This window comes from Notamacropus eugenii, chromosome 5 (assembly GCF_028372415.1).
Source record: "Notamacropus eugenii isolate mMacEug1 chromosome 5, mMacEug1.pri_v2, whole genome shotgun sequence".
Classification (NCBI taxonomy): domain Eukaryota; kingdom Metazoa; phylum Chordata; class Mammalia; order Diprotodontia; family Macropodidae; genus Notamacropus; species Notamacropus eugenii.
In genome coordinates, this window is record NC_092876.1 from 1,653,127 (window position 1) to 1,679,592 (window position 26,466).

The 26,466-nt window shown below is 46.7% G+C and overlaps 1 protein-coding gene, 1 long non-coding RNA gene and 1 other non-coding gene across 3 annotated transcripts in view; 2 read left to right on the forward strand and 1 right to left on the reverse strand.

Moving 5' to 3' along the window:
• Nucleotides 1–431: 431 nt before the first annotated feature.
• On the forward strand, nucleotides 432–505 carry TRNAK-UUU (transfer RNA lysine (anticodon UUU)). The gene has a single exon. It is a non-coding gene; the product is annotated as a tRNA-Lys (tRNA).
• An 889-nt stretch (nucleotides 506–1,394) lies between these two features.
• On the reverse strand, nucleotides 1,395–2,450 carry LOC140508137 (uncharacterized). The gene is made up of 2 exons (XR_011968320.1): nucleotides 2,362–2,450; nucleotides 1,395–2,162 (listed from the first exon to the last, which is right to left on the reverse strand). It is a non-coding gene; the product is annotated as an uncharacterized lncRNA (long non-coding RNA).
• Nucleotides 2,451–2,712: 262 nt separating this feature from the next.
• LOC140508114 (uncharacterized) overlaps nucleotides 2,713–26,466 on the forward strand; it is a 40,397-nt gene continuing 16,643 nt past the window's right edge. Inside the window, 7 exon segments of the mRNA XM_072615883.1 lie at nucleotides 2,713–2,870; nucleotides 5,486–5,691; nucleotides 6,189–6,277; nucleotides 16,372–16,498; nucleotides 16,884–16,979; nucleotides 20,868–22,407; nucleotides 22,409–22,801. Coding sequence (XP_072471984.1) covers nucleotides 5,517–5,691; nucleotides 6,189–6,277; nucleotides 16,372–16,498; nucleotides 16,884–16,979; nucleotides 20,868–22,407; nucleotides 22,409–22,801 — 2,420 coding nt within the window. The 5' untranslated portion in view covers nucleotides 2,713–2,870; nucleotides 5,486–5,516.

Sequence of the window (26,466 nt, forward strand, 5' to 3'; positions counted from 1 at the left end):
AAGGGTGCAGATTGGGGGGTGTCCATCGATTGTAGGCTGAGGATCCCTACTCTTTAGCCTGGGCTGGAAGCCATGAGGGCATGGGAAAGCAGAAGCAGAGGTAGGGTGTCCACCAACAAAATGGGGCCAGCACCATGGCAACCATTTTCCTTTACTAGCAAGTAGTTGGAGTAGAGGCTGTTTTGGTGACATCCCTCTGGATGACAGTTACCAAAGTTGTAATTCCCTCTCATTCTCTCTAGAGAGTCTGAAGACTCCTGGACAAGGGGAAACTTGTCTTTGTTTTAAAATGTCCTCTGTCTTGATAGATACTTAACACCAGGCACTTACTCTCCTGGGTCTGTTTACTAGTGTAGTGGTTACCACATCTGCTTCACATGCAGAAGGTCCAGGGTTCAAGCCCCAGTGGAACCAGAAGTCTCTCCTAGGGAGCCCCAGATAGCTCAGTCAGTAGGGCATCAGACTTTTAATCTGAGGGTCCAGGGTTCAAGTCCCTGTTCAGGTAGCTTTCCCATTGTGGGCAGCTAAGGTGGTGCAGTGGATAGAGCACCAGTGCAGGACCTGAGTTCAAACCTCACTTCAGACACTTGGCACTCACTAGCTGTGTGACCTTGGGCAAGTTATTTAACCCCAATTGCCTCATCCTGGGTCATCTCCAGTCATCCTGAGTCGGGAATATGAAGAGGATGCTAGGGTCAAAGGAAAAGAATGCTAAACAGTGATCAGATAGGGAGTATCCGGGCTGGGAGAGATGGAAGGGGAGTCCAAGGAGCCTCCCCACCCCCCCAAGGCCAGACTTTCTGGGGCCCTACCGACAAATGTGACAAAAGTCCTCCTGATCCAAGGGAGAAAGGTCTTGGCTTGGGCTTGTACCCCATCACCATGAGTCAGTCAATCAGCATGAGAACTTGTCTGTTTAGCATTTACAGGCCTCCCCTCTATTTCATATTCCTTTCCTGAGGCAATCAGTCATTCCAAACAAACATCTATAACCAATTCTTAAGGACAGATGCTGTCCTATTCCGAGTTTGCCCTGGCATCTCCGGACTGTGTGCCTTTAATCATGCGGTGTCTCCCCAAAGCCAGAATGTGCACCCCCCGAGACCCAAGGTCAGCGTCCTGCCTTCCCCCCCTCCCCCATACCTGTTTGTTTTTATCATCCTGCCATAGCTCCAGAGCTAGAAGAGACCCCCAGTCACTAAAGACGCTTCCCTTCCCAGGCTTGTCCTTTCACAGAGGAAACTGAGGCAGTGCAGTGACAGAGCTCTGCCTAGGCACAGTCCCAGCTCAGTGGCGGTTCTGCCTGGACACTTTTATCAGTAAGCACCCCAACACACAGAGGGGGGCCCACAACAACAGGTTCCTAGATGTGCATTCATAAAAGGAAAACAACCTTCAAGGTGTTAACAACCACTTTAGTCAAACACAGGTATCAGAGAAAATCAAAAATAAATCAAGAGACAGCGCTTCCATCTCTCTGCCCATACGTTACCAGTTAGCGGAGAGGGAAGCATCAGCTTCTGCTTTTAGCGGGGTAGGGGCTGCCCAGAGTCAGTAAGCCCCAGGGTAAGACCCCCACCCCAGAGGCTTTATACACTTCTCAGAGCCCGAGGGCACCCTCTGGCCCAGGGCGCAACAGATAAAATAAAAGGCGCTTGGGACCCTCCTTCCAAACAACCCCCAATCCAGCTTCCATCATGGCAGGGGAGATCGTCCCCAATCTCGTTATTCCATCAGAGGCACCTCTACTAACACAGAAACAGCTAAAGGTCCCAGTGTGACTGCGGGGTCCAAGCACGGGGCACCCAGGAGCACCGAGAGGTCTAGGGGGAGCATGGACAGGCGGCTGTGAGTGCGTGTGGGTGCGTACAGGTGCGGACAGGTGAGGACAGGTGAGGACAGGTGCGACAGGTGAGGGCAGGTGCGACAGGTGAGGGCAGGTGAGGACAGGTGAGGACAGGTGCGACAGGTGAGGGCAGGTGCGACAGGTGCGGACAGGTGCCTACGGTCCCGGTGTCCGCGGTGCCCAGGTGTGCCCAGAGGCACGCAGAGGGACGTAGAGTGGCATCCGGGTGGGGAATGTTTAGGTTGTCCAAGGGCATCCAGGTGTGTCTACAGGCATCCCCGGAGTTCACGTGTGCAGGAAGCAGCCCCTAAATGCGCTTCATCAAAGTAGGGCGGCTTGGGTGAGATCTAGCACAAGATCCCTAGGCACCTTCCTCCTCCCGACCCCCAAACCTCCCGGGACCCTTCCTCCTCTTCCTGCCCCCAACCCCCACCGTTGTCATGGAGACTCAGTGTGACGTCCAGGAGGACTGGGGCTCAGCCTTCCCCAGCCGTTGCCATGGAAACCCCTCTCACCCCAGGTCCATATGCGCCTGCGCAATACGAAGCGCGCCTGGCGGGATTAGCTTTTCCTGAATGTTTTGATTCGTGGACTCCATTTCCCAGCGAGCCCCGCGAGAGGCAGGCCCGAAGCTCTCGCCTTTAGACGGCGACAGCGTGAGGCTCTGACTCGGGTGTCACTCTCCCCTCTCGGGGCCCAGTGGCTGAGACAATCGTACGCGGCGCATCGCCCCAAGGTTCAAGAGTTCTGAGGCTAGGTCCTCCTTCCGGTAGAGGAGAATTGTGGGAATGGTAGTGCGCAGACCTGCCCTTGCGCAGGCGCACTTCCCAAAGAAGGAGCCGCGCAGCGTGCGTAGGAATAGCGTGAAGAGCGCGGTGTACCCTTGAACCTTTGGTCCGGAAGCACAAAGGCCCAGTCCCAGACGTTTCTGGGATTCGTAGTTTGGGGAGCCCCGGGCATCTCGAGGCGCAGGCACAGTTCATCGCGAGGCCTGGCCGCCAGCGCTCTTGTCCCGCTCTGCCGGGTGAGTCTGGCCCTAGAGCGGTAGGGGAAGGGCGGGGGCGCGGGGTCTCCATGGCAACCACGGGAAAGGGGAGGTGTTGCGCCTGGTCTCCATGGTAACGGCCTGAGCGGGAGGTGGGAAAGGGTTCGGTGTCTCCTCGGCTGTAGCCTGCTGGGCGGGGCCGTAACCCCTGCTGTGGGCGGGGCCTGGAAGGGGACGCTCCTTAGAGATCCTCCTCCCCCAAGCCCCTGTAATCCTTGCACACAGCAGGAGCCTACTAAGTGCTAGTTGATTAACTGGGGGGCGGGGAATGCACAGCCCAAAGGTGCTTAGAGATCCCTACCAGTGCCTGCACACTGTAGGCACTTGCCCATAGGATCCAGGGCTGGAAGGTGCTTAAAAATCCATACTCCTCCCTCTGTACACAGCAGGTGCCTACTAAGTGCTGGCTGACTGATGAGTTGGGGAGTCAGGTGTTTAGACCCCAGTGCCCTCCCAACACACATAGTGCCAGGTTAGAGCTTATTAATTGGCCGAATGAGAATCCAGGGCTGGAAGAGAGGTGCTTAGAGATTCTCAGTCGTAGGAATCATTCCAGACCCTGTCCCCCCTTCCCACCATGGAACAAGTCTTTATTAGGCATCGGTTGTGTGCTAGGTGCTTTGCTGGGTCCAGCCCTCGAGGAGCTTCCCATCGGGGGCGGGGAGACACCGGGTTCACCAAGTGAAATATAACAAGCATGTTTTTCAGCGTGTTTATATGGGGGGAACCCAAAAGGGGATGAGAGGTACCCCGGGACAGGATTGAGGAAGGGAAGTCTTTGGTGGCTGGGGGGAGAATAAAACAAGTAGGGCCCATGCCCGAGGGCCAGAGTGAGAAGGGCTTCCATGACCAAAAGGAATTTAGATTTCATAATGGATGCCGTGGGGTGTCTCCAGAATTTGTTGAATGGCTGAGGGAGGTGACCAGGGCTACATTTTAAGAAGCTCTCTTTGGAAGGAGTGGAGAAAGACCTGGGCCTGCAGAGTCTCCAGCCGGCCAGGTGTGAGGTGATGAAGGTGTGCAGCAGGGTAGGTGCTACTTAAGAGGAGAGAAGGGGGGCATGTTGGAAAGATGTTGCAGAGAGGAAATGGACCAAAGCTGGTGAAGGGGGTGAAATGGACCAGACATGGTGCATAGGTGACATTGACCAGAGATGCTGCAGAGAGGAAATGGACCAGAGGTGCTGCAGGGGAGAAACGGATCACAAATGGTACAGTGGTGAAAGGGACCAGAGATGGTGCATAGGTGAAACTGACCAAAGCTGGTGAAGGGGGTGAAATGAACCAGAGATGCTACAGAGGTGACATTGACCAGAGATGGTGCATAGGTGACATTGACCAGAGATGATGCAGAGGTGACATTGACCAGACATGCTGCAGAGGGGAAATGGACCAGAGGTGCTGCAAAGGGAAAACGGATCAGAAATGGTACAGTGGTGAAAGGGACCAGAGGGATCTGATGAGATTCCCCAAGTGAAATAGTATAGAGGAAGAAGAGATGAAGGCCTCGGACAGAGTCCTGAGGAGCTGTTAGCCTGTAAGGCTGGGATAAAGATCCAGGAAAGGAGACAAAGAAGGAGTGGTCACATCATTAGAGGAAACCTGAGAGGGCTCTTCCAAAAACCTGGAGAGAAGAGAGTATGCAGGAGGAATGTGATCTGGAGTGTCCAAGGCTGCAGAGATGGCAAGGAGAATGAGAACTGAGAAAAGGCCATTGGATTTGGCCATTTGGATTTGGGGACTTTGGAGAAGGCAGTTTGGGTGGATTAATGAGAAGGCAGATTGTAAGCAGGTAAGAAGAGAGCGAGAGGAAAGAAAGTGGAGTCACTGGATGGAGACTGCCTTTTGTAGGAGAGATGATAGTTACCAAGAAGGGATGGATCAAATGAGCTTTTTCAGGATAGGGGAGACATGGGCGTCATTGTAGGCAGTAGAGAAGGAGCCAGAGTCCAGCTGGAAGATTTGGAGATATCTTGTAGCCTTCAGCTGCCATATCAAGAAACATCTTTGTCATAGGGTAAGAGGATTTAGATTTAGGAAATCTGAATTCCATTGTTTCATGAGAACCCACCCACCCTCCATCTCCTGGATGGAAAACTGAGGCCCAAAGAGGGATTTAATTGTAAAATCAGAAATTCTATCCCAGATTTAAATCTGATATTTAGAGATGTTTGAGGCCATTTTGCTCTTGTTTTGAAGATGGGGAAACTGAGGTCCATGAGGTAAAAATGAACTGAGGACTCATTGTTTAGGTTCTGTGGTCATTCACCCCATTAGTGAGGCATAGTTCTCTGCAGAGTTTTATGTTCAGAGAGCAGACTCATTTGCATGAAGGTCAGAGAGCCCAGAGCATGATGTTAGTGACCTGTGCAATGGGCCTATGGAAGCAGAGCAGTGAGAAAGATAAGGGGGTATGGGTCAGGAGGGGAAGAGCAGGGCAAGCTGGTTAGAATGGGAGCTGATTATGGTGGGTGCCAGAAGTCGGAGCCACGGTTTCTTTCCCTTCACAAGAGGCCCCCAGACAGGGGAAGTGAGCCAGGTTTGTTGCCTGGAGGCCTTGACATGGGCCTCTTCTTACCCTGGCCTTCTCTACAGGCACTCCCCAGTTTGCAAACAGTGGCTGGAGATGTGGGCAACAGGGTCCCTGAAGGACCAGCTCCCCAAGACCAAAGTGGAAGAGGCCAATGAGGGTGCTGAGCCTCCTACCAGGGACTCCTGTACCCAGGGAAAGCCACCTCAGAGAGAGGCTGTCAGGGAATGGTTCACCATGGAGAGTCTGCTCCTGGAGCAAGGGGTGCCAGGTGAGAGGGGCCCTGGGCAGGGAGGGAGGCAGGGCTATCAAGGACCTGGGCATCCCTGCCAGTGGCCCCTCTCTACAGGCTTCTGCGTGGACCAGGACACAGGGCCAGGATGGTGGCAGCAGTGACTTTCATCCCCACTGACAGACAGGGAAGTGAAGGGATGGTCACTTGGGGGTCCAGGAGCTCCAAGAAGCCCCATCTTGCCACAGGCACCCAGAGGCTGTGCTGGCTCCACATCCCACAGGCTCAGGCTCCCTCCCATTTTGTGGATAGAGTAGTTGTGTCTTGGGTCCTCAGAGCAGCCCTTGGAGGCAGGTCCAAGGGGTGGCCCCCCATGCAGAGGAGGAAGCATGAAGGAGGGTGGGGGGCCAGGAGTGGGACCGTGTGCCCTGGAGCCCTGGCAGGTAGAGGCACAAGGAGAGGCCTGCCTTGGGGTAGCCTGGCCTAAGGATCCTGGGGAGTCCTGAGGGACCTCACAGCTGCTTTCTCTTCCCCAGCTCTGCCTTTTCAGGACTTGGCCCTTCCCGTAGCAGGCACTCCACAAGAGGTGGGAGAGATCCCAGGGCTGCCGACAGGTGCACCCCAGGTGAGTCAGCTTCCTCTGCTGCTGCTGAGACCCAACCTCTTCTGCCCCTAGTGACTATGGCCAGCACCCTGACCTTCAGCTGCTTTGCCTGCTTGGAGATAATGGTCCTGTCTCTCCACAGGTTGGGACCCTCCCAGGGGACTGAGTGCCTGACCCAGGCCCCCAGATGGGACTTCCCTCAGAGGTGTTGGGGGAGCCTGAGATTTGGAGACCTAAGAGATCCCAGGTCCAAGCCCCTCATTCCCATCCTGTGCCTGGGAAAGATGGGTCCGGTATTCTGCTGGCGGTAGGATCAGTTGATGGAGGAGGGCCAGAAGCTTGGGAGAAGAGGCAGGGGCTCAATGAGGGTAGGAACACCTGGCCAGCTGAGGTCTGAACCAATGGTCTGGACTGGCCAGATCCTTGACCTAGAAAAAGGAGGCTGCTTGGGGCTCCCAGGGATAGGGAAGTGGTACAAGAAGGAAAGATAACAAAAGCAGGATTGTTTACAGGTGTGAGTAGAGTACAGGCAGTGAGTGCCCTGGCCAGGGCAGAGGAGGAAGAAAGGCCCAGAGGGAGGGGAATGGGGGTTAAGGTTAGGGTCAGAGGCGACAGCTCTAAAGCCCATTTCTTTTAAAAATTTTAACGATTTTATTTAAGTTTACATAGAACATGTATACACATCCCTGCCTTACTCTGCACACTGAATCCCTGAATCCTCCTCCTCTCAGTCAGAAGAGGGTGGGGTGGGGGTGTCTCATCACCTGTCCTCGTGGGTCAAGTGGCTGCTCTGGTGTCTCTGCCATACTGTCACCACTGGCTGCCTCCTTCCCCAGGTTCTGCCCCCTCCCTCCGCATCAGTTCATGTGCATCTTCCCAGGCTTCTCTGACACCACCCTGTGTCCTCTCTTCCAGCCCAGGCGTCTGCAGTCGATTTATACCCTGGAAGCTGCTTGGCTGGTCCCAGCTGATGGGAATCCTCTCCTCCCTATTCTTTGTCCCCTCAAAAGGAGTGCAGTGTTTTTGTGTGTCTTTAATTAGAGTGGTTTTTGGTCCACACCAAACCTTCCCTTCATTAGCCTCCTTTCATCCTCCCTTTTCCTTTCCCTTCCTTTTTTCCTGTTGAGTGTGTGTGTGTGTGTATACGTATGTATGTATTCCTTCCTTTGAACAGTTCAGATGAGAGTGAGGTCCAAGGGTCAGCCTCTCCCCCTCCCTCTTGAACACCTCTGTTTTGTGACAATTTCCCCATAACCTTCCTCAACCCCCCCAACCTTGCTCTTCTCCCCCTTTTCTGTTCTTCTGGTGGCTGATGAAGATGACCCAGGCCTAGGAGAATCTGACCAGCCTTCTCTCTGACCCCTGGAGTCCCTGATTAGTGTTCTTGGAGTTGCCATTTTGTTTCTCCAGTGTTTGAACTAGGCAGCTCCGGTCTTTCCATCAGGGATGCTGGGAAATCCTCTATCTCCTTTTTTTAAAAAATTAATTTATTTGTCTTCAATTTTCTACAATCACTTCCATAAATCTTAGATTTCCTCTCCCTCCCTCCCTGAGATATTCAGTCTTATATGAATTCTACACATACATTCTTATTAAACACATTTTCACATTAGTCATGTTGCATAGAAGAATTAAAATGGATGGGAGAAACCATGAAAAAGACCCAAACAAAAAACATACCACAAGAGAAAATATTCTGCTTCATTCTGCTTTCCAATTCCTTAGTTCTTTCTCTGGATGTGGATGGCATTTTGCCTCAAGAGTCCTTTGGGAATGTTTTAGGTTCTTGCATTGCTGTGAAGGGATGTCTATCAGAAAAATTCCTTGCACACTGTGGTTGTTACTATGTACAATGATCTCCTGGTTCTGCTCCTTTCCCTCAACATCAGTTCTTATAAGTCCTTCCAGGTCTCTCTGAAGTCGTTCTGTTCATCATTTCTTATAGCACAATAGTATTCCATTACATTCATATACCACAGCCATTCCTAAATTCATGGGCATCCCCTTGATTTCCAGTTCTTGGCCACCACAAAGAGAGCTGCTATAAATATTTTTGTACACATGGGACCCTTTCCCATTTTTATGATCTCTTTGACATACAGTCCTAGAAGCCATATTGCTGGGTCAAAGGGTATGCACACTTTTGTAACCCTTTGGGCATAGTTCCAAATTGCCCTCTAGAATGGTTGGATCACAGCTCCACCAAAAATGAATTAGGGTTCCAACTCTCCCACATCTTCTCCAGCATTTACCATGTTTTGTCATGTTAGCCAATCTGATAGGTATGATGTGGAATCTCAGAGTTGTTTTGATTTGCATCTCTCTATTCAGATGTGATTTAGAGCATTTTTCCATATGTCTATACATAGCTTTAATTTCTTCCTCTGAAAATTTCCTGTTCATATCCTTTGACCTTTTATCAGTTGGGGAATGACTTGTATTCTTGTACATTTGACTCAGTTCTCTATATATTTTAGAAATGAGGCCTTTATCACAGACACTAGTTGTAAAAAATTCTTTCCCAGTTTTCTGCTTCCCTCCTAATCTTGGTTTCATTGGGTTTGGTTGTGCAAAAACTTTTCAATTTAATTTCATCAAAATTATTCAGTTTGCATTTCATAATGTTCTCTATCTCTTGTTTGGTTATAAAAATTCACCATTCTCTATAAATCTGACAAATACACTATTTCTTGCTCCCCTGATTTGTTTATAGTATCAATCTTTATACCTAGATTATGGATCCATTTGGACTTTATTCTTGTGTATGGTATTGGCCTATGTCAGTTTCTGCCACACTGTTATCCAATTTTCCCAGCAGTTTTTGGTCAAACAGTGAGTTCTTAACCCAAATGCTGGGGTCCTTGGGTTTCTCAAACAGTAGACTCTTATATTCATTGACTACTGTGTCTTGAGTACCTAACCTATTCTGCTGGTCTACTCCTCTATTTCTTAGCCACTACCACGTGGTTTTGATGATTGCTGCTTCATAATACAATTTGAGATCTGGTAGGGCTAGGCCACCTTCCCTAGTATTTCTTTTCATCCTGTCTCTCCTTAAAGTTCCACCTTTTCCACTATAGGATGATACCCAGAGGTGCTGGGGAAGTAATTCTTGGTGTGATCCCATGGAGCTGGGATTTTGTGGCTTTCAGGTAGGCCAAGGATTCTTACATTTTTTCCTTCTCAATCTGTTTCTAGGTCAGTTGTTTTTGTTATGTTTTGCTTTTTCTTCTGTTTTTTTTTCTCTAGCCTTTTGCCTCAGTTTTAATATTTCTTGTTGTCTTATGGAGTCATTGACTTCTATTTGACCCATTCTAATTTTCAGGGAGTTTGTTTTATTCCAAGCTGTTCATTCCCTTTTCAAGTTTTCCCCCCACAGTTTTAATTTCTTTTCCATTTTTGTCTAATATTCTCAATTCATTTGCTTAAAAGAACTTGAAAAAAAAAAAAAAACCTCTTGCTTTATCTGTTTCCATAATTCTAGTTAAATTTGTGCCCAGCTTTCATTTTTCTTTGAGGTCTTGCTTGTAGAATTTGGGGAGTCATTCACCTCCTCTGGTCTGGGTCTGGGTCTTAAGTGTTCCTGTCTCCATAGCAGCTTGTAATGACAGAATTCTTTTGTTGGCCCATTTTTCCAGGCTGTGTCCTGGCTTTAGACTTGATGTGACATCTGGGCTGTGGCCTTAGCAAGGGAGGGACTGGGCTGTTCTATTTCAGTAACTCAGGGATGTCTCAGGCTTTAGACCTGGAAGCTTTCACCACTCCCACAGTGATCCAGAGCAGAGTCTGAAGGCTGTTCCCCTGGTCTAAGCTCTACCAGTTCCTGAAGGATTCTGCCCATCAGGCAGCAGGGAGGGACCAGATGGCAGGCTCCCTTTTGCTCTGGGTTTCCTGCCCTGGTCCCTCTGCAGGCTTCAAACTGGGCCAGAAGCTGGAGCTGAGTCCCTGCTCTGCTCCTGGGCTTTGAGTCCACTGCTGCTGCTGCTGGCTTCTGAACTTGGGCTTCTCTCAGTCTTACTGAATCTGTTACCAATTCTTACCCTGGGATACCCCAGTGGATTTGGGTCCCCTCTAGAGACTACCCTAAATCTGTGCCCTGAACCTGGGTAGTGGGCAGTAAGGTTGCCATGGGGTATTAACTAAAAACAATCTCACAAGTCCATGAGACATTGCATTGCAACTAAATTTATTACAAGAGAAATGAGCATGAGTGTGCATCCCAAAGCCAGCACCAAATGTTCACCATCCAAAATGAAAGTTTGCATAAGGACTCTGTTTCCATATGCAGCAAGGCAAGGGGAAGGACAAAGGTAAAAACCCCTCCTGAAGGGGAGAGCCAAGTCCATGGCCAAAGCCACATTTTCCCTTGGGAACTGCTAGACCATGAAGACAGGCGGGTCCACTCATCCACAGGGTTCCACCTCCACTAGCATTACCCAGCCTGATACAGACTGCCTGGCACCTGTCCTGTCTCCTAAGGACACACAGGGAGTCCAGCTTGGGATGCAAACAACAAATCATGGTAGCTTGGGTTGGGGCTTCATCCTTGACATAATCAGGGCCTCCTGCATGCTCTAGGTGCAGCTCAAAAAGACAAGTTCAGGGGAGCCCTTACATTACTTAATACAAGTCGGGTCTGTTCCTTTAGCCAGAGCCTGTCCCCAGTGGCTACAAACCTCTGTATGTGTCCCCCTGGGCCAGCGGGGGCTGGAAAAATGACTCACTGTGGATTTTTCTTTCCTTTCCCCATCAGGACTCAGTCTGGGGTGATTTCTGGGTCTTCTGCAGGAGTTCTGGGAGCTGGGGGAGAAGCAGCCTGTTCTTTTTCTCCTTCGCTATTTTGAGGCTGGGGCCCATGAATTCCTGGAGAGCCTGGACTGGTATCCCTCGTGTTTGTTTGGCATGGTTCTTGGTACATAATAGGAACTTCACAAATGCCAGTTGACTGTCTTGTGATGGATTTCTGGTTGGCACTGTCCAGCAGTCCCAGCAGGCTGACTTGATGCATCAGCAGCCTGCCCAGGGAACTTGCCACAGCTGAGCAATTTTGAGAGGGCTCTGTACAGCTGACCCAAGGGTCAGGGACGTGTGGCACCAAAGTGGCAAAGGGAGAAGCTGGGAGACTTTCAACTAGCCAGCTGAGTTCAGAAACAGGAAACTTTCCAAGAAAACTAGGCTCTCAGCATAGAGATGATCACAGATAGGGATGGTGGCAACAGGTGCCAGGGATTTTACTTCTCCCACCCCACTCCCTTCCCAACTAGCCATCAGGGGAACCATCCCCACCCAGGAACAGGCTGGATAGGAAGATCTCCCGGATTGAGCTTCCAGGTGACTGCCTACAGAGGGGATTGCTGCTCAGGTCCAGACTGGGACCAGATGGCCTTTGAGCTCCCTCCTAGCTCATGGGCTCAGTGCCTACATCTGCAAGGTGGACATGTGGTGTAAGGAGCTTGCTGAATGGGTGGAACAGGAAGGGCAGAGCAGAATCGAGAGGAAGTGTGTGAGAGCAGTTAGGGCGAAGGGAGGAGAGGACACAGGCAAACCAACACAGCGAGGCTCCTGAGTGTTTGTTTTTGGGAATGCCCCTGGGGGTTATGGGGAGGCTTGGGAATGACTGTCCGCTGCAGTGCCAATTTGTATTGACTACTTAGTTACTATAATGGATTTGGCTTTCTGGTGTTGGGATTTGGTTTTTTGGGGTCAGAATAAATGTTTTTCTTCTGCCTTTTATATGGAGTGTCTGCTGTACTTTGTGATTCCGAACTATGCTGTGAATATTGCCTGGATGACACAGTATGCCATAGCTTCCCATCCAAGGAGCAAATTTCATTTAGGGTCATGGCTGCAGTCACCATCTGCAATGATTTTTGAGCCCAAGAATAGAAAATCTGACACTGCTTCCATTTCTACTCCCTCTATTTGCCAGGAAGTGGTGGGACCAGTTGCCATATTCTTTGTCATTATTTTTATGTTAAACTTCAAGCCAGCTTTTACACTCTCCTCTTTCACCCTTATCAAGAAACTTTTAAATTCTTTACTTTCTGCCATTGGAGTGGTATTGTGTATATCTGAGATTGTTGCTATTTCTCCCAGCAACTTTAATTCCAGTTTTTGATTCATTCAGCCTGGCATTTTGTATGATATACTCTGAATGTAAGTTAAATAAATGATGTTATAGCATATAAATTTATCATACTGCTTTTCCAATCTTATTTCAGTTGCTCTATGTTTGGTTCTAACTGTTGCTTCTTGGCCTGTGTACAGGTTCCTCAGGAATCAAGTAAGATGATCTGGTAATTCCATCTTTTTGAGGACTTGTCACATTTTGTTGTGAGCTGTACTGTAGTCAATGAAGCAGAAGTAGATGTTTTTCTGAAACTCCCTTGCTTTCTCCATAATTCACCAAATGTTGGCAATTTGGTCTATAGTTCCTCTGCTTCTTTGAAAACCAGCCTGTTCTTCTGATGATTTTGGGTTCACATGTTGCTGACACCTAGCTTGCAGAATTTTAAGCATAACCTTGCATGAAATGAGCTCAGTTGTTAGTAATTTGAACATTCTTTGGCATTGCCCTTATCGTTTCCAATCTAGTGTCTACTGTTGAGCCAGGGGGTGGGGTTTATAAGCCTGAAAGGCACACAAGGAAAAATGGAGGTCAACACAGTCATCCTTAAGTCTTGAGTAAACAGTTTCCTTTGCAAACCCACATGTGCAGGCATTTTGGGACAGTACAGGTGTATCATCAGGGGTATTCCCACAGGAACAGTCCTTAAGTCATTAGAATCATTGCATAAGGGTCATTGAACATTGTGAGCTTTTGGTGGGGTACAGAACCAGAGTTAGTGTAGCAGGAACAGGATTGCAACATTGTGTCAGAAGGCTTGATCTATTACTTTCTGCTGCAGCATAGCAGCTGCTTCTGGTTCTCATGTCCCTGGGAAATTATCAATTAAAATGGAAAGCATAAATCCCTCAGAGCACACCTGGTGGTGATCATCCAGAGTGTAAGTGCAAAGGATTATTGTTATGCCAAGCTCAGGGCATAGCCTGCTGGCTGGGCCTTAGCTCTGGAAAACAGGGTGTCTCCAAATATCTTGACAGATGAAAACTGCCATCCATTTCCAGCAAAAGAACTGATAGAGTCTGAATGCAGATTGAAGCATACTTTTTAAAGCTTTATTTTCTTGTTTGTTTGATTTTGGGAGGGGGGAGTGTCTGTGTTTGGGAAGAGAACGAGGGAGGAAGAAAATTTGGGACTCAAAATTTTTAAAAATGAACATTAAAAATTGTTTTTACATGTAATTGGAAAATATGAAATAAAAAAGATTATCAACTTCAAATGTTTACATTTTTATTTTTAACATTAAAAAAAACTTGAGTTCCCAATTCTCTCCCTCCTAGTTCTCACTCTCTCCCTCTTCCTCTTTCTCTCCCTCCCCTCAGATAACATGGTGCCAAGGCCTTTTGATTTCACCTGTGCAGCATCTCTAGTCAATTTCACCTCTCCAGCATTTCTTGTAGATTTCACCTCTGTAGCATTGCTGGTCAATTTCATCTCTGCATCATTTCTTGCAGATTACACCTCTATAGTATCTGGTCAATTTCACATCTGCAGTAATTTTTCAGTAGATTTCACCTCTGTAGCATCTCTCCAATATGCCCCCTTCTCTCCTATGACATGGTCCTCACCATGGCCCAGGCCCTTCTCACCTCCCACCTGGTTTGTTGCAATAGCCTTTTGGGAATTCTCCCTGCCTTGGGTCTCTTTCCACTCCAGTCCATCCTCCATTAAGCCATCAAAGGAATTTTCCTACAACACAGGTAGGACCAACCCTCCCCTCTCTTGCCCCACCTGACCAATAACCTCCATTGATTTCCTATGACCTCCAGAAAGCAAATATAAATGACTGTCATTTCAAGCTCTTAGCATTTTGGGGTCTTTCTACATCTCCAGCCTCATATTACACTGACTTATTCCATATTACTTCCTTTGCTGCCCAAACTAGCCCTTTTACCATTGTTCGCACATGACACTCTGTGGTTTCTATGTCTTTGCACTGGCTGTCCCCCATGCTAGGAATACCTTCCCTCCTCATCTCTGCCTCCTGGTTCTCTTGTAGTCTCAACTCACATTCCCCCTCCTGGAGGAGGCCTTCCTAGCCCCTCCCACTGATAGAGCCTTCACTTTGTGTTTTGAAGGTGTCTTCTGTTTCCCTCTAAATGGTATATGCATGGAGTCTCCCTTGATAGAATGTCAGTACCTGAGGGCATTGCCTGCTTCACCCTCTTCTTTGCAGCCCTACCATAGTGCCTGGCACACAATGGACCCTGAAGAAAGGATCCTTAATGGATCGTTTGGTCTTGTCCTTGTGGCTTCCTTCTGGGCAACGCATCTATACCAGCATCTTTAAGAACACATTTCAGCTCCCATCCTTGTGTCAGTCTTCCTGTGTTACAGGAGTAAAATGAGGTTCAGTAAAGCAGGGGCTAGGCCACCAGAGCCACTCCCCCTTATGCCTTTTTGTAATGCTTCCAGGAGCTCAGGAAATAAAAACGAGAATTGGGGTAAACTTGCCCAGATTGAAGAAGAGGCTTGACCTCAAACCCAGGCCTTTGGGGACCATACTCCCTGCTCCTGTGAGATGTGAAAGCTACCCAGGCAGATGCCATCCCAGGCTTGAACCAAATACACTTCTCCTGTTTCAGTTATGGTCTTGTTAGTGAGATTATTCATTCTTGGGCAGCTTGGTGACCTAGTGGGCAATGAGGTAGGATGGCGGATAGCCCTGGGACTGGAGTCAAGAAGACCTCAGTTCAAATCCAGCCTCAGGCACCTGTGTGACCCTGGGAAAGTCACTTCACCTCTCTCTGTTTCAATTTCTTTATCTGTAAAATGATGATACTAACAAAATAGCACCTACCTTGCAAGACTGTTGTGAGGATCCAACTGATGGGGTGCTTGGGTGCATGTGCTTGGACCCCAATTCTAAAATCACATTTCTCTTTAAAAATCACATTTCTCCCTAGCCTCAAAACATTATCCCACGCAGTTTCTCCCCAGCCTAAGAACACAGCCTGCCCTAGCAACAACCCTTATCTCCCTTCCTGCTATAGTAGCCAGCTGCACCTATAGAACTCATTAGTTTGAACCAGCTGTATACTGGCTTAATGGGCTGTGCACTGGGTCATAACAACCTTTACTACTCACTGACCAATCATGTGTCCTAGACTTAGACATACCTATACTCCCTTACATGTATCTTGTCTAACAAGACTTTGATGAGGGCAACCTGGCATTTCTGAGCCAGCCCGGACTGCTAGTTGACTTAGTGACACTTCAGGCCTAAAACCACACCTCCAGATAGCCCCACTCCCCTTTGGGCTATTTCCCAAAGAATTTTGGGTAAAATACCTGTGCAGTATATACCAAAAGTACATGTTCCTTTAAGAAATGACCACTCCTTAACCACTCCCTAATCCCACCCCAAAACACCTAGTTAGCATATTTGGCACATATTTCCTATATAATATCCTATATAAACTTTCCCTGTACCCCACTAAGGTTGCAGGTTCCCTAAGAACTCTTGCCTGCTGAAAAGCATAGTAAATCTTTACCTTGACCTCAACAAGGCTTGAGTCTGTGAATTCTTCTCTAGATGACCTGCCCCTCATACCCTGGTCTTAGTGGGGATCTCACACCCTGCTTACAGCCCTTATCACATTGAAGTAATCATTGTCAAGTGTTTAGCACAGCTCTTGGCACACAGTAGATGCTACCTACATGCTTGTCTATGTAGCCCTTTCTGAGTGGCCATGGTGGTCCTCAGGGGTGCAGAAGGCAAAGGCAGATCCAAAGAGGGCTCAGGGCTTGGGCAGAGTCATAAAGGGAAGCGGCATAGAAGCTAAGCTGGGAGGGCCTGGTCTATGCTTACAAGAGCAGCCCAGCCTGTGACTATGGAGGGAGTCCTGCCCATCTAGGCCAACGTGCTGGCACCAGACTGAACTTCCCCCACCAGCCCTGCCATGGTCAGGTCCCTCTCTGTACACCTCCCCCAAACCTCAGAAAGACAGTCTTTGGTCAGGTCATACTTGCTGTGGATCCTTTATTTCAGGAGACTGTGACCTTCAGGGATGTGGCTGTGGACTTTACCCCTGAGGAGTGGGAGCGGCTGGGTCTCGCTCAGAGGCAGCTGTACCGGGATGTGATGCTGGAGACCTACAGGAACCTGGTCTCCTTGGGTAAGGAGGCTTCTATCTGCCTCTCATCCTGCTCAGCCTACTGCTTGAGACCATCATGCTCTCCTCTTCCATTATTCTTGGGATGACAGCGGTCAGGTTTGCAATGTGGCTCCTGAGGTTGGATCTCCCAGGCCTCTTTCCACACTCAAGGCCCAGCCTGTCCCCCATGCATGTTGTTCTGTCAGCCCTGTGAGGTCACCTTGGAGCCCTGATGCATCTTCACAACTTTCCTAGGAGCATAACACTGGGATCCTGGCAGAGGTACCATGCCCCATTCTCTGGGCCTCCACACTGGGTCTTCTTCTCTTCCCAAATAAGAGTTGGGACTTGGACTGGGGAGAGCTCTACCCCTAGCTCAGGTCCTGTTTTCTGCCTCTACATGCAGGACTTCCTGTTTCCAGACCAAAGGTGGTCTCCCAGCTGGAGGCCAGGGATGAACCATGGAGGGCCCAGGGAACAATCCCTCTCAGCACCTGGTCAGGTAAGGGAGGGAAGTCATCCCTTCTTCCTAGATGCCCCCCCTGCCCAGAAGAGACCTTAGGCTTCCTCTAGTCCAACCCAGGAGCTCTGGAGAGTCTTTGGGGGAGACATGATAGCAGCCCTAAAGAAGCTGACACGCAGTTCATATGGAGCTGGTCACTCTGAAATTCCCCAGTCACTTGGTGGCCTCCCTTCAGCACTAATTCCCCACTCGCCTCTTCCTTCTGTGTGCTGCGGCCCAGGTTCTCTTTCTTGGCAGAGCCGTTCCACTTTCACCCAGTTTTTTGTTTCATTCTGTTTTTTATTAATTCATTTTAAACTTAAATACACGATAAAAGAAACATCCTGAACTTAAATCTTAAATAAGACAAAAAGCGTTGCCGTGTGCAGAGCAGAGTGCGAGAGAGAGCGCTCAGGACAGACAGCTAGAAATGTCCATTCCAGAGAACCTGCATGGCAAGTCCCACACCTTGTGTTCAGAGCGGCCGTCTCTCCTCTGCTGCCTCAGAAGCTCTCTTTTGTTCTGTGCTGTGCTCTTCTTCCTTGATTCCTTCTTCTCCCTTCCTCCCTCCTCCCTCCCCTGCCAGAGAAGACTACAATTAAACTTGGAAATATTTGTATATACATATATACACACACAACATATATGTACATACATACACATACACACACATATATATGTGTATATACTTAGATATCTGTAATCATACCCATACATAGACATACACATTCATATGCATCTGTGTAACACCACACTATCCCTATTTGTCCTCTGTTTCTCTGAGGGTGGACAGCCTCTTCCTTCCTAAGTCCAAGTTTTTCCTTAATTTTCTAAGTCCACCAGCTTGTCATTTCCTGCACCGCAACGTTCCAATTTTATACTGTCAAGTTATTTTAAATAGTCTAAAGCAATATTGATTAATATGGCTGATGTATAGTGTAATTTCCCCATTTCCCTTTTTATTAAATCTATTTTAGCTTTAACTTTGTTTGAAATCATGATTACTACCCTTGCTTTTTTCCCTAATAAATTCTGCTTCTGATCTTGATTTTATGTTAGTGTGTATTTCTTATATCCTATCACTCCTGACTCCTTTATTTTACTTCTACCCACTATCTTGCCCTCCTATTACTTAATCCACCCACCCACCAAAGATTCCTCTCTTATCTTCCCATTCCAGTTAATCTAAACACTCTTCTATTACCCTTCCTCCCTCTATTACCATTCTATTACCTCTCCATGCTCCCTATCCCCTTAGCCTTTTCTTTCTTTCTCAATTTAGAAGACTTTTTTACCCTTCTAAATATATATATATATTGTTCCCTCTTAAGCCCATTTCCGATGAGAGTAGGGTCCCAGAACTACCAGCCCTCCTCCCTCAAAGAATCCCTCTGTGTGCACCTCATCTGCATAATGACTTCTGTACCTTTCCCTAAATGGTGTTACTTTTAAGAATCACATTATACTCAGGTCTACCCCAATCTTTCTTTTGAACTACCCAATTATAATCTTATTCATATATTTTACATTTCCTCATATAAAAAGTAAATAGTCTGTTCTGATGGAGTCCCTTGTAATTAGTCTTTGATATATATTTTATATTTCTCTTGGATCTTATATGTCAAATCTATTAAGTTCAGGTTTTGGGTTTTTTTTTTTAACAAAATCCTGAAAGTCTGGAAATTCATTAAATATCCTTTTTTTAAAAAAAAAAAATTCAGGATTCTGCTTAACTTTGCTGCCTCAAACCCAGTTCTTTTGCTCTTCATTATATATAGTGTCCCAAGACCTGTGGTCTTTTAGTGTTGCCACTGCTAGGTCTTGTGTGATTCTAATTTTGGCACTGCTATATTTAAATTGGTTTTTTTTGTTGCTCATAACATTTTCTCCTTGAGCTGGGAGTTTTGGAATTTGACTATGATATTCCTGTAGATTTTCCTTATAGGCTGTCTTTCAGGTGGTGATTGATGGATTTCTTCTATTTCTACTTTCCCCTCTCTTTCTAACTCTTCAAGACAATTTTCTTTAATTATTTCTTGTATTATTATATCAAGATTCTTTTTTTTATCATAACTTTCAGGTAGTCCAATTATTCTGATGTTTTCTCTTCTTGATCTGTTCTCCAAATTAGTTGTTTTTCCTATCTGTTGTTTCACATTTTCTTCTATTTTTTCCATTTTTTATATTTTGTTTTATTATTTCTTGGTCTCTTATACCTTCACTGATTTCCCCTTGCCCAATTCTAATTTTCAAGGAGTCATTTTCTTTCTTAAGATTCTGGATCTCCTTTTCTAATTGGTTGACATTCTTTTTATAATCTTGTTTTTCTTGGATTGTTTTTATTTTTCCTCAATCTCTCTCATTTTATTTTTAAAATATTTTTTGAGTTCTTCTATGAATTCTTTTTGGGCAAGTGATTATTTGGCATTACCCTTTGGGGTAGGAGAGGCTTTTTTTACTTCAGTATCCTCTTCTGAAGATGAATCCCGGTCTTCTCTGTTCCCATAGTATCTTTCTATGGTTAGACTTTTTTCTCCTTTGCCTGCTCATTTTTTTTTTTTTTTAATGTATAGCAGCTTGTTATTGTAATCACCTCTAGTCCTGGGATGTGGGGGATGGTGCCTCTGGCCTCAGATCCACGTTCAGTTCTCTCCTTTGGCCTGAAACCAAAACCAAGGAATACACCCTCCTGTAAGTACCCCAGCCAGTATTTGGTGCTTCTACACTCACCAGGCCTGTGCTGGTTCCTTCTTGCCTAGGGCAGCATCTTGGTGAAACAACTGGACTTGGTGTCCCTTATCATCAGAGGTTCACTCAATCTTCTCTGGCTCAGAGGCCAGACTCCAGAAACTGTTCAGGAGGTGAAAGTTCCTGTGGCTGGGCCTGAGGCCACCTCCCAGCCCAGGTAGCCCCAGGGCTCACTGTTCGCTATTTCAGCAGAACTAGCCTGGAGGCATTTACACTTTACAAGCACCAATCTTTGTCCTGGGATTTTTCTTTGGATCTTCTCTGATTGTCCCAGGAGGACCACTGTTCTGCTCCAACTCTTGTTTATTTTTAGCTGCCTTATGTTCACATTCTGGCCCTATTTTATCTTGTTTGTGGGGAACATCTAGAGACTTGGACTTAATGTACTCCGCCATCTTTCCAGAATCCTCTCTCCTGACTTTTTAAAATCATTGTGGCATATACACTATACAAGCACTCACCTTTAATTTCTCTCTTGAACTGTTTTTTAGAATATGATGCCTTTTGGTCATCCTTCTTAGATTTAGTCTCCTGTGAGGTCCTAGGTTTCCATAAGGCTAGCCTCCTTGGTTTTCTTTAGTGCCCTTCTCACACCTAGCTGGGTGCATATACTTTGGTGACTTTCTTCCTCCCCATTGGATCTTTTCCATTTAATGCTCATTGGAGTGGATTCTTATGATTTGAGGCAAGTGCATTCTTAACCTAGCCTATCTCCCTTGAAGAAGTCTTTGCCTTTGACCAGCATTAGTCATGAAAATACCACCCATGTCCTTGAGGGCTTCAGTATCCTCCTCAAATCTCTGAGATTCCTGTGGGCAGGGTCATTTGCACCTGTGTGAATCACTTGAAGAGGGCACTGGATATCCATTTTGGTGAGTCTTGGAAGTTGATACATCCTAGTTTTGTCTACCTCCCAGCACCAAACAGAAGCAGTCCAATTTCCCCTCATTCCAGGGTCTGGGATTTGTTCCAGCTCTGAAAGTCATAAGCTGTCCCCTCTTCCTCTCTCCTATCTTTATCTTGCTTATCACTCCCCCCCCCCACCTTTTTGTTAGAGAGTTTTCATATTCCTTCCCATTTTCAGTGCTGCTGTTTTCTTTCTTCTAGCATGAGAAATATAAATTTTTTTATATCTTTCAGACTGGGAGTCAAGTCCAGAAACCAGAGAGTCAACTCCAAAGCAAGGATTTGCTGAGGAAGAGGCATATCGGTGGATGATAATGGATGACCCTTGGGATAAGTTGGGAAAAACCTGGGAGGAGCATGACGACATGTTGGAGAAGCCTCAGGGAAACAAGGAGAGACTTTCTGAGAAAATGAACATTCCCTATGAGAACATTTTTACTGAGGGGAGAGACCAAGAATTTAAAGACTTGGGAGGAAGGTTCCATTTGAGATCATCTTTCAGTATGCAACAAAACATTCTTAGTGGAAAGACTTCTCAAATATGGGACAGACATGGAAAGAGATATAAACAAAATTCACACTTAATTAATCACCTGAAAATCTATTCAGGGAAGAAGTGTCATAAATGTAATGATTGTGGAAAAACCTTTGCCCGGATTTCACACTTTACTGAACATCTGAAAATTCATACTGGAGAGAAACCCTATAAATGTAATGACTGTGGGAAAGCCTTTGCCCGAATTTCTTGCCTTAATAGACATCAGAGAATTCATACTGGAGAGAAACCCTATAAATGTAATGACTGTGGAAAAGCCTTTTTCTATATATCACAACTTACTGGGCATCAGAGAATTCATACTGGAGAGAAACCATACAAATGTAATGAATGTGGGAAAATGTTTGGCCATAGCAAATCCCTTACAGTACATCAGAGAATTCATACTGGAAAGAAACCCTATAAATGCACTGAATGTGGGAAAGCCTTCAGTCAGGGCTCAACTCTTTCTCTCCATCAGAGAACTCACAGTGGTGAGAAGCCCTATAAATGTAATAAATGTGGGAAAGTTTTCAGTCACCGGTCATACCTTATCCGGCATCATGTAGTTCACACTGGAGAAAAACCTTATGAATGTAAAGAATGTTGGAAATCCTTCCGACTCAGCTCATCCCTTTCACTTCATCAAAGAATTCATACTAGAGAAAAACCTTATGAATGTGATGAATGTGGAAAAACTTTCACTCTGGGCTCTTACCTTTTGTTGCATCAGAAAACTCATATTACAGAGAAGTCCTATAAATGTGATGAATGTGGAAAAGCCTTCAACAATAGCTCTTCCCTTACTAAGCATGAGAGGACTCATACTGGAGAGAAACCCTATAAGTGTCATGATTGTGAAAAGGCTTTCAGCAGAAAATCATCCCTTCCTAAACACCAGAGACTTCACCACAGTGGGGAGCTACCCTTTAAATGTGATGAATGTGGAAAAGGCTTTATCTGGGTTTCACAACTTACTGAACACCAGAGAGTTCATACTGGAGAGAAACCCTATAAATGCCATGAATGTGGGAAGGCCTTCAACATCAGCACATCCCTGATTAAGCATAAGAAATGTCACACTGGAGAGAAGCCCTATAAATGCAATGAATGTGAAAGAGCCTTTTTTGACAGCTCCACTCTTATTGTACATCAGAGGACTCATACTGGAGAAAAACCCTATAAATGTGATAAATGTGGCAAAGCCTTCAGCCACAGTTCATCCCTCAGTCAACACCAGAGAAAAATCTTATCACTGTAGTGAATGTGGGAAGGCCTTTACTCGCTTTTCCGGACTCAATATACATCAAAGAATTCATACTGGAGAGAAACCATACAAATGTGAAGAATGTGGCAAAGCCTTCACCAATGGCTCCTCTCTTAATCAGCATAAGAAAATTCATACAGGAGAGAATTCCTATAAATGCAGTGAATGTGGAAAAGCCTTTAGACAGAGTTCACGCCTTATACAACACCAGAGAGTTCACACTGGGGAGAAACCCTATATGTGTACCAAATGTGGGAAAGCCTTCACTAGTGGTTCATCTCTTGCAAGACATCAGAGAATTCATATAGGAGATAACCCTTGAGAATGCAGTGAAAGTGGAAGAAAGCATCCACCAGACTTATCACTGTAACTCAGAATCATAGTACTCCATGACATGGGACATCTAAAAATTAGAGCCCTTCTCTCTGTTCTGCTCTGTCATTAAACAGTCCATAAATACTTATTAGACACCGACTGTGTTTGAGAAAGGAAAAGATAGTTCTTGTCTCCAGGAGTTTACCAAAGGAAGTTGAAAAGGGAGACTGGGAGGGAGGTTCCTGAGAGTCCAGAGGAGTCTGGCAGGGTGGGAAATTAAGAACTGGTTGGCTTAAGCCCCTTCCTCAAATGGAGGCTCTGGGAAGAGGTTTCTCCTCTCCCCCGCACTGGACGGTACTGACAAAGTATGCATGTGTGAATTCCCGGACTGAAATGATAGATGGAATGATGATAGGTGATAGATGGAAAAGTGTGTGTGGGTATGATGAGAAAGTCCAGATAAGGCAGCTACTGGATTGAATACACCCAGGGATCACTAGATGGGGATGGACTTGCTTGAGTCTGAGGATGAGGGGGTGAGGTGGTGGGTCTGCAATCTGAAGGAGCAGCTGCCAAATACTAACCTTTTTCAAAAATTGGCTATTAAATTTTTCATTAAAATGAAATTTTAATCATGAACAGAAGAGTGAAATACAGTTTGCTTTTTCTAGCAAATAAGGGAAATGCATCAGTGACATTTTTTCATCATTAGATTTAACCTTATCATGATTCAACTCTCTAATCCTGTGCTTGGATTTAGTCACATAAGAAATAAACCAAAACCAAACCTTAACTTCATCCCTAATTTGACAGAAATTCAGAAGCTGTAAAGGAACCTCTGAGCTCAGCTAATGTAATCCAATTTTGGTTTCAAAACTTCAGCAATCTTTCTGGGTCTTGTGTTAGCATATTCCTGCCTCAACCATACACATATCCCCACTCCCTCATCCCCTGGCCTTTGGAGGTAAAGGAATGACTCAGAGTAAATTAAGATTTATCTAAGTATCAGTCTGATGATCCTACATGACTAAAAAGTACACGAATTTGGGTGCCAAACTCCCCCTTCACACCTGGACAGTACATTGTAAAACATGTCTGGAATGATTTAATATTTGTGGAAATCCCATCCCTCTCTCATTCCATCCCCCTTCCAATGGTGTTTAAAGATGGTAAGCCCCAGCTCCACCCATCACCTACCACTCAGGGATGACTCCAAAATTACAGAACTGGGTAACCAAAGGATAATAGTGCCCCCAAAAGAAATGGGAAAGTTGAGAGGAGGGGTGGGTAGATAACAAATCTTGTTCTGGACTGGAGGAATTTGAAATTTCATTTGGGACACCTGGTTGAAGATGTGTAGCAGCCTCTTGGTGTTAGAGGGCTGGACACCTGGGAGTCATCTATACAGAGATGATCATTAGACCCATGTGGGCTCATAAAGTCACCAAGAGAGGATGCATAGAAATAGAAGAGGACACAGGAGAGGACCTTGGGGGACCCAGATATGAAGAATGGTTCACAGGGGCAGGAGGAGAGCTGGGAGAGAGCCATGTCCTAGAAAGGAAGTATTGGAGGGAGGGGGAAATCATTCTGTCAGTAAACAACGATTCAGCATCTACTACATGCCAGACATGTGGGAAGCACTGGCTAACTACTACTCAATGGCTGACTTTTTTTTTTTTAATGAGAGAGTTTAAGTAGAATGAGAAGCTAGAAAAGGACTTTGGATTGGTAATAAAGAAATCTCTGGTTCCATAGGAGAGAGCAGTTTCAGTTAAGTGATGGGGTTGGAAGGTGGATTACAAAAGGAGGAAAAGTGAATAAAGAGAGAAACATGAGACATCGGCATAGATGGCTCTTTCTAGACTGAGAAAGGTAAAAGATGTTTAGGATGTGAGATTGAGGAGGTAGTAGGGTCATATTGAGGATGTTTGAGAGGCTAGTGCATGTCTTGATTTCCCCAAGTAGGAGAGAAGGGTTTGGGGTAGAGAGGAAGGCTATGGGGCAGGCTCTGGACAAGTTCAGGAGAAAGGACCCAGACTTCTGATGTGGATGACTGGACTAAAGATCTGAAGCTGGTGATAGATGGATGAAATGAATACTAAAGGAGAGTCTGGAAGTGGCTGGAAGGAACAGTCCTCCTTCCCCTCCCTGCTGGGGCAGAGTGTCCCACTTCTAAAGGAACCAGGTGAGATCTAGCATGCAAGGGCTATTTCAAGTAGAAAGGGAGGAGGGGAGGAGCTGGGAGTTTGGTTACCATCCGATGGGGAAGAACCTATTGTTGGGGGCCCTACCTTCCAGGGTCCTAGAAGGACTGGATGGACTATAGTGAGGACAGACTTGAGGCAGGCAGACCCCCCTCCCCCCAATAGCTGTTGCAACAGTGCAGGTGTGAGTTAGTGAAGGTCTGTACCAGGGTGAGGGCAGCATCAGAAAGGGAATTTATTCAAGAGATGCTGCCAAGGTGAAATTGACCAGAGATGATGAAGTGAAATGGACCAGGGATGGGGCAGAGGTGAAATGGACCAGGGATGGGGCAGAGGTGAAGTGGACCTGAGATGGGGCAGAGGTGAATTGGACCAGGGATGGGGCAGAGGTGAAATGGACCTGAGATGGGGCAGAGGTGAAATGGACCAGGGATGGGGCAGAGGTGAAGTGGACCTGAGATGGGGCAGAGGTGAAATGGACCAGGGATGGGGCAGAGGTGAAATGGACCAGGGATGGGGCAGAGGTGAAGTGGACCTGAGATGGGGCAGAGGTGAATTGGACCAGGGATGGGGCAGAGGTGAAATGGACCTGAGATGGGGCAGAGGTGAAATGGACCAGGGATGGGGCAGAGGTGAAGTGGACCTGAGATGGGGCAGAGGTGAATTGGACCAGGGATGGGGCAGAGGTGAAATGGACCTGAGATGGGGCAGAGGTGAAATGGACCAGGGATGGGGCAGAGGTGAAGTGGACCAGGGATGGGGCAGAGGTGAAGTGGACCAGGGATGGGGCAGAGGTGAAGTGGACCAGAGACAGTACAGAGGTGAAATCAACAGCCCCTGGCAACATATTGGATATGAGGAGTGAGAAAGTGAGGAGCCTAGGATAATTCCTAGGTTGGGAGCCTGAAGGACTAGGAAGATAGTGTTGCCCTCCACAGTGATAGGAAAAAGGGTAGGCTTAGGAGGGAAGTAAGGGGGAAAGACTGTGAAAGCTGTCCCTAAGTGAGTTGGGCTACTTGGGCAGGTGGCGAGCTGACTCTAAGCTGAGGCTGAATGATCGTTCACTCTTTCTGAACCTGGACTGAACCTGGCTGGACTGGATGGCTGGTGGGGCTTCTTTCTGCTTTCCCATTCTGTGATTCCTGTTTCTGTTGCTTCCCCTTTTTGTTGCTACCTGGTGGGTCAACCCTTCCTTGTAAGAAAGAGTAAGACTAGAAAAGAAAGAATAAAAGAGCAGAGAGGCAATTCAGCAAAATCAGGCACTATTCCACCCGCTTCTATGCAGTGACTGGAGCTGGTGCTTTTTCCCAGTAGTCTCACAGCCTACAGCTTGTCATTCAAGGCCTCTGCAGCATGGTTTCATCCATTGGTCAGTCCTTCACGGTTCAAATTCTGACTCTGACCATTTTTCACTCAGTAACCTTTCATCAAGCTGAGCTTCCTCAGTTTTCCCTTCCTTAAAAAGATCGTCAAAGGAGGGTGGAGAAAGTCTGACTCCCTCCATGGCTC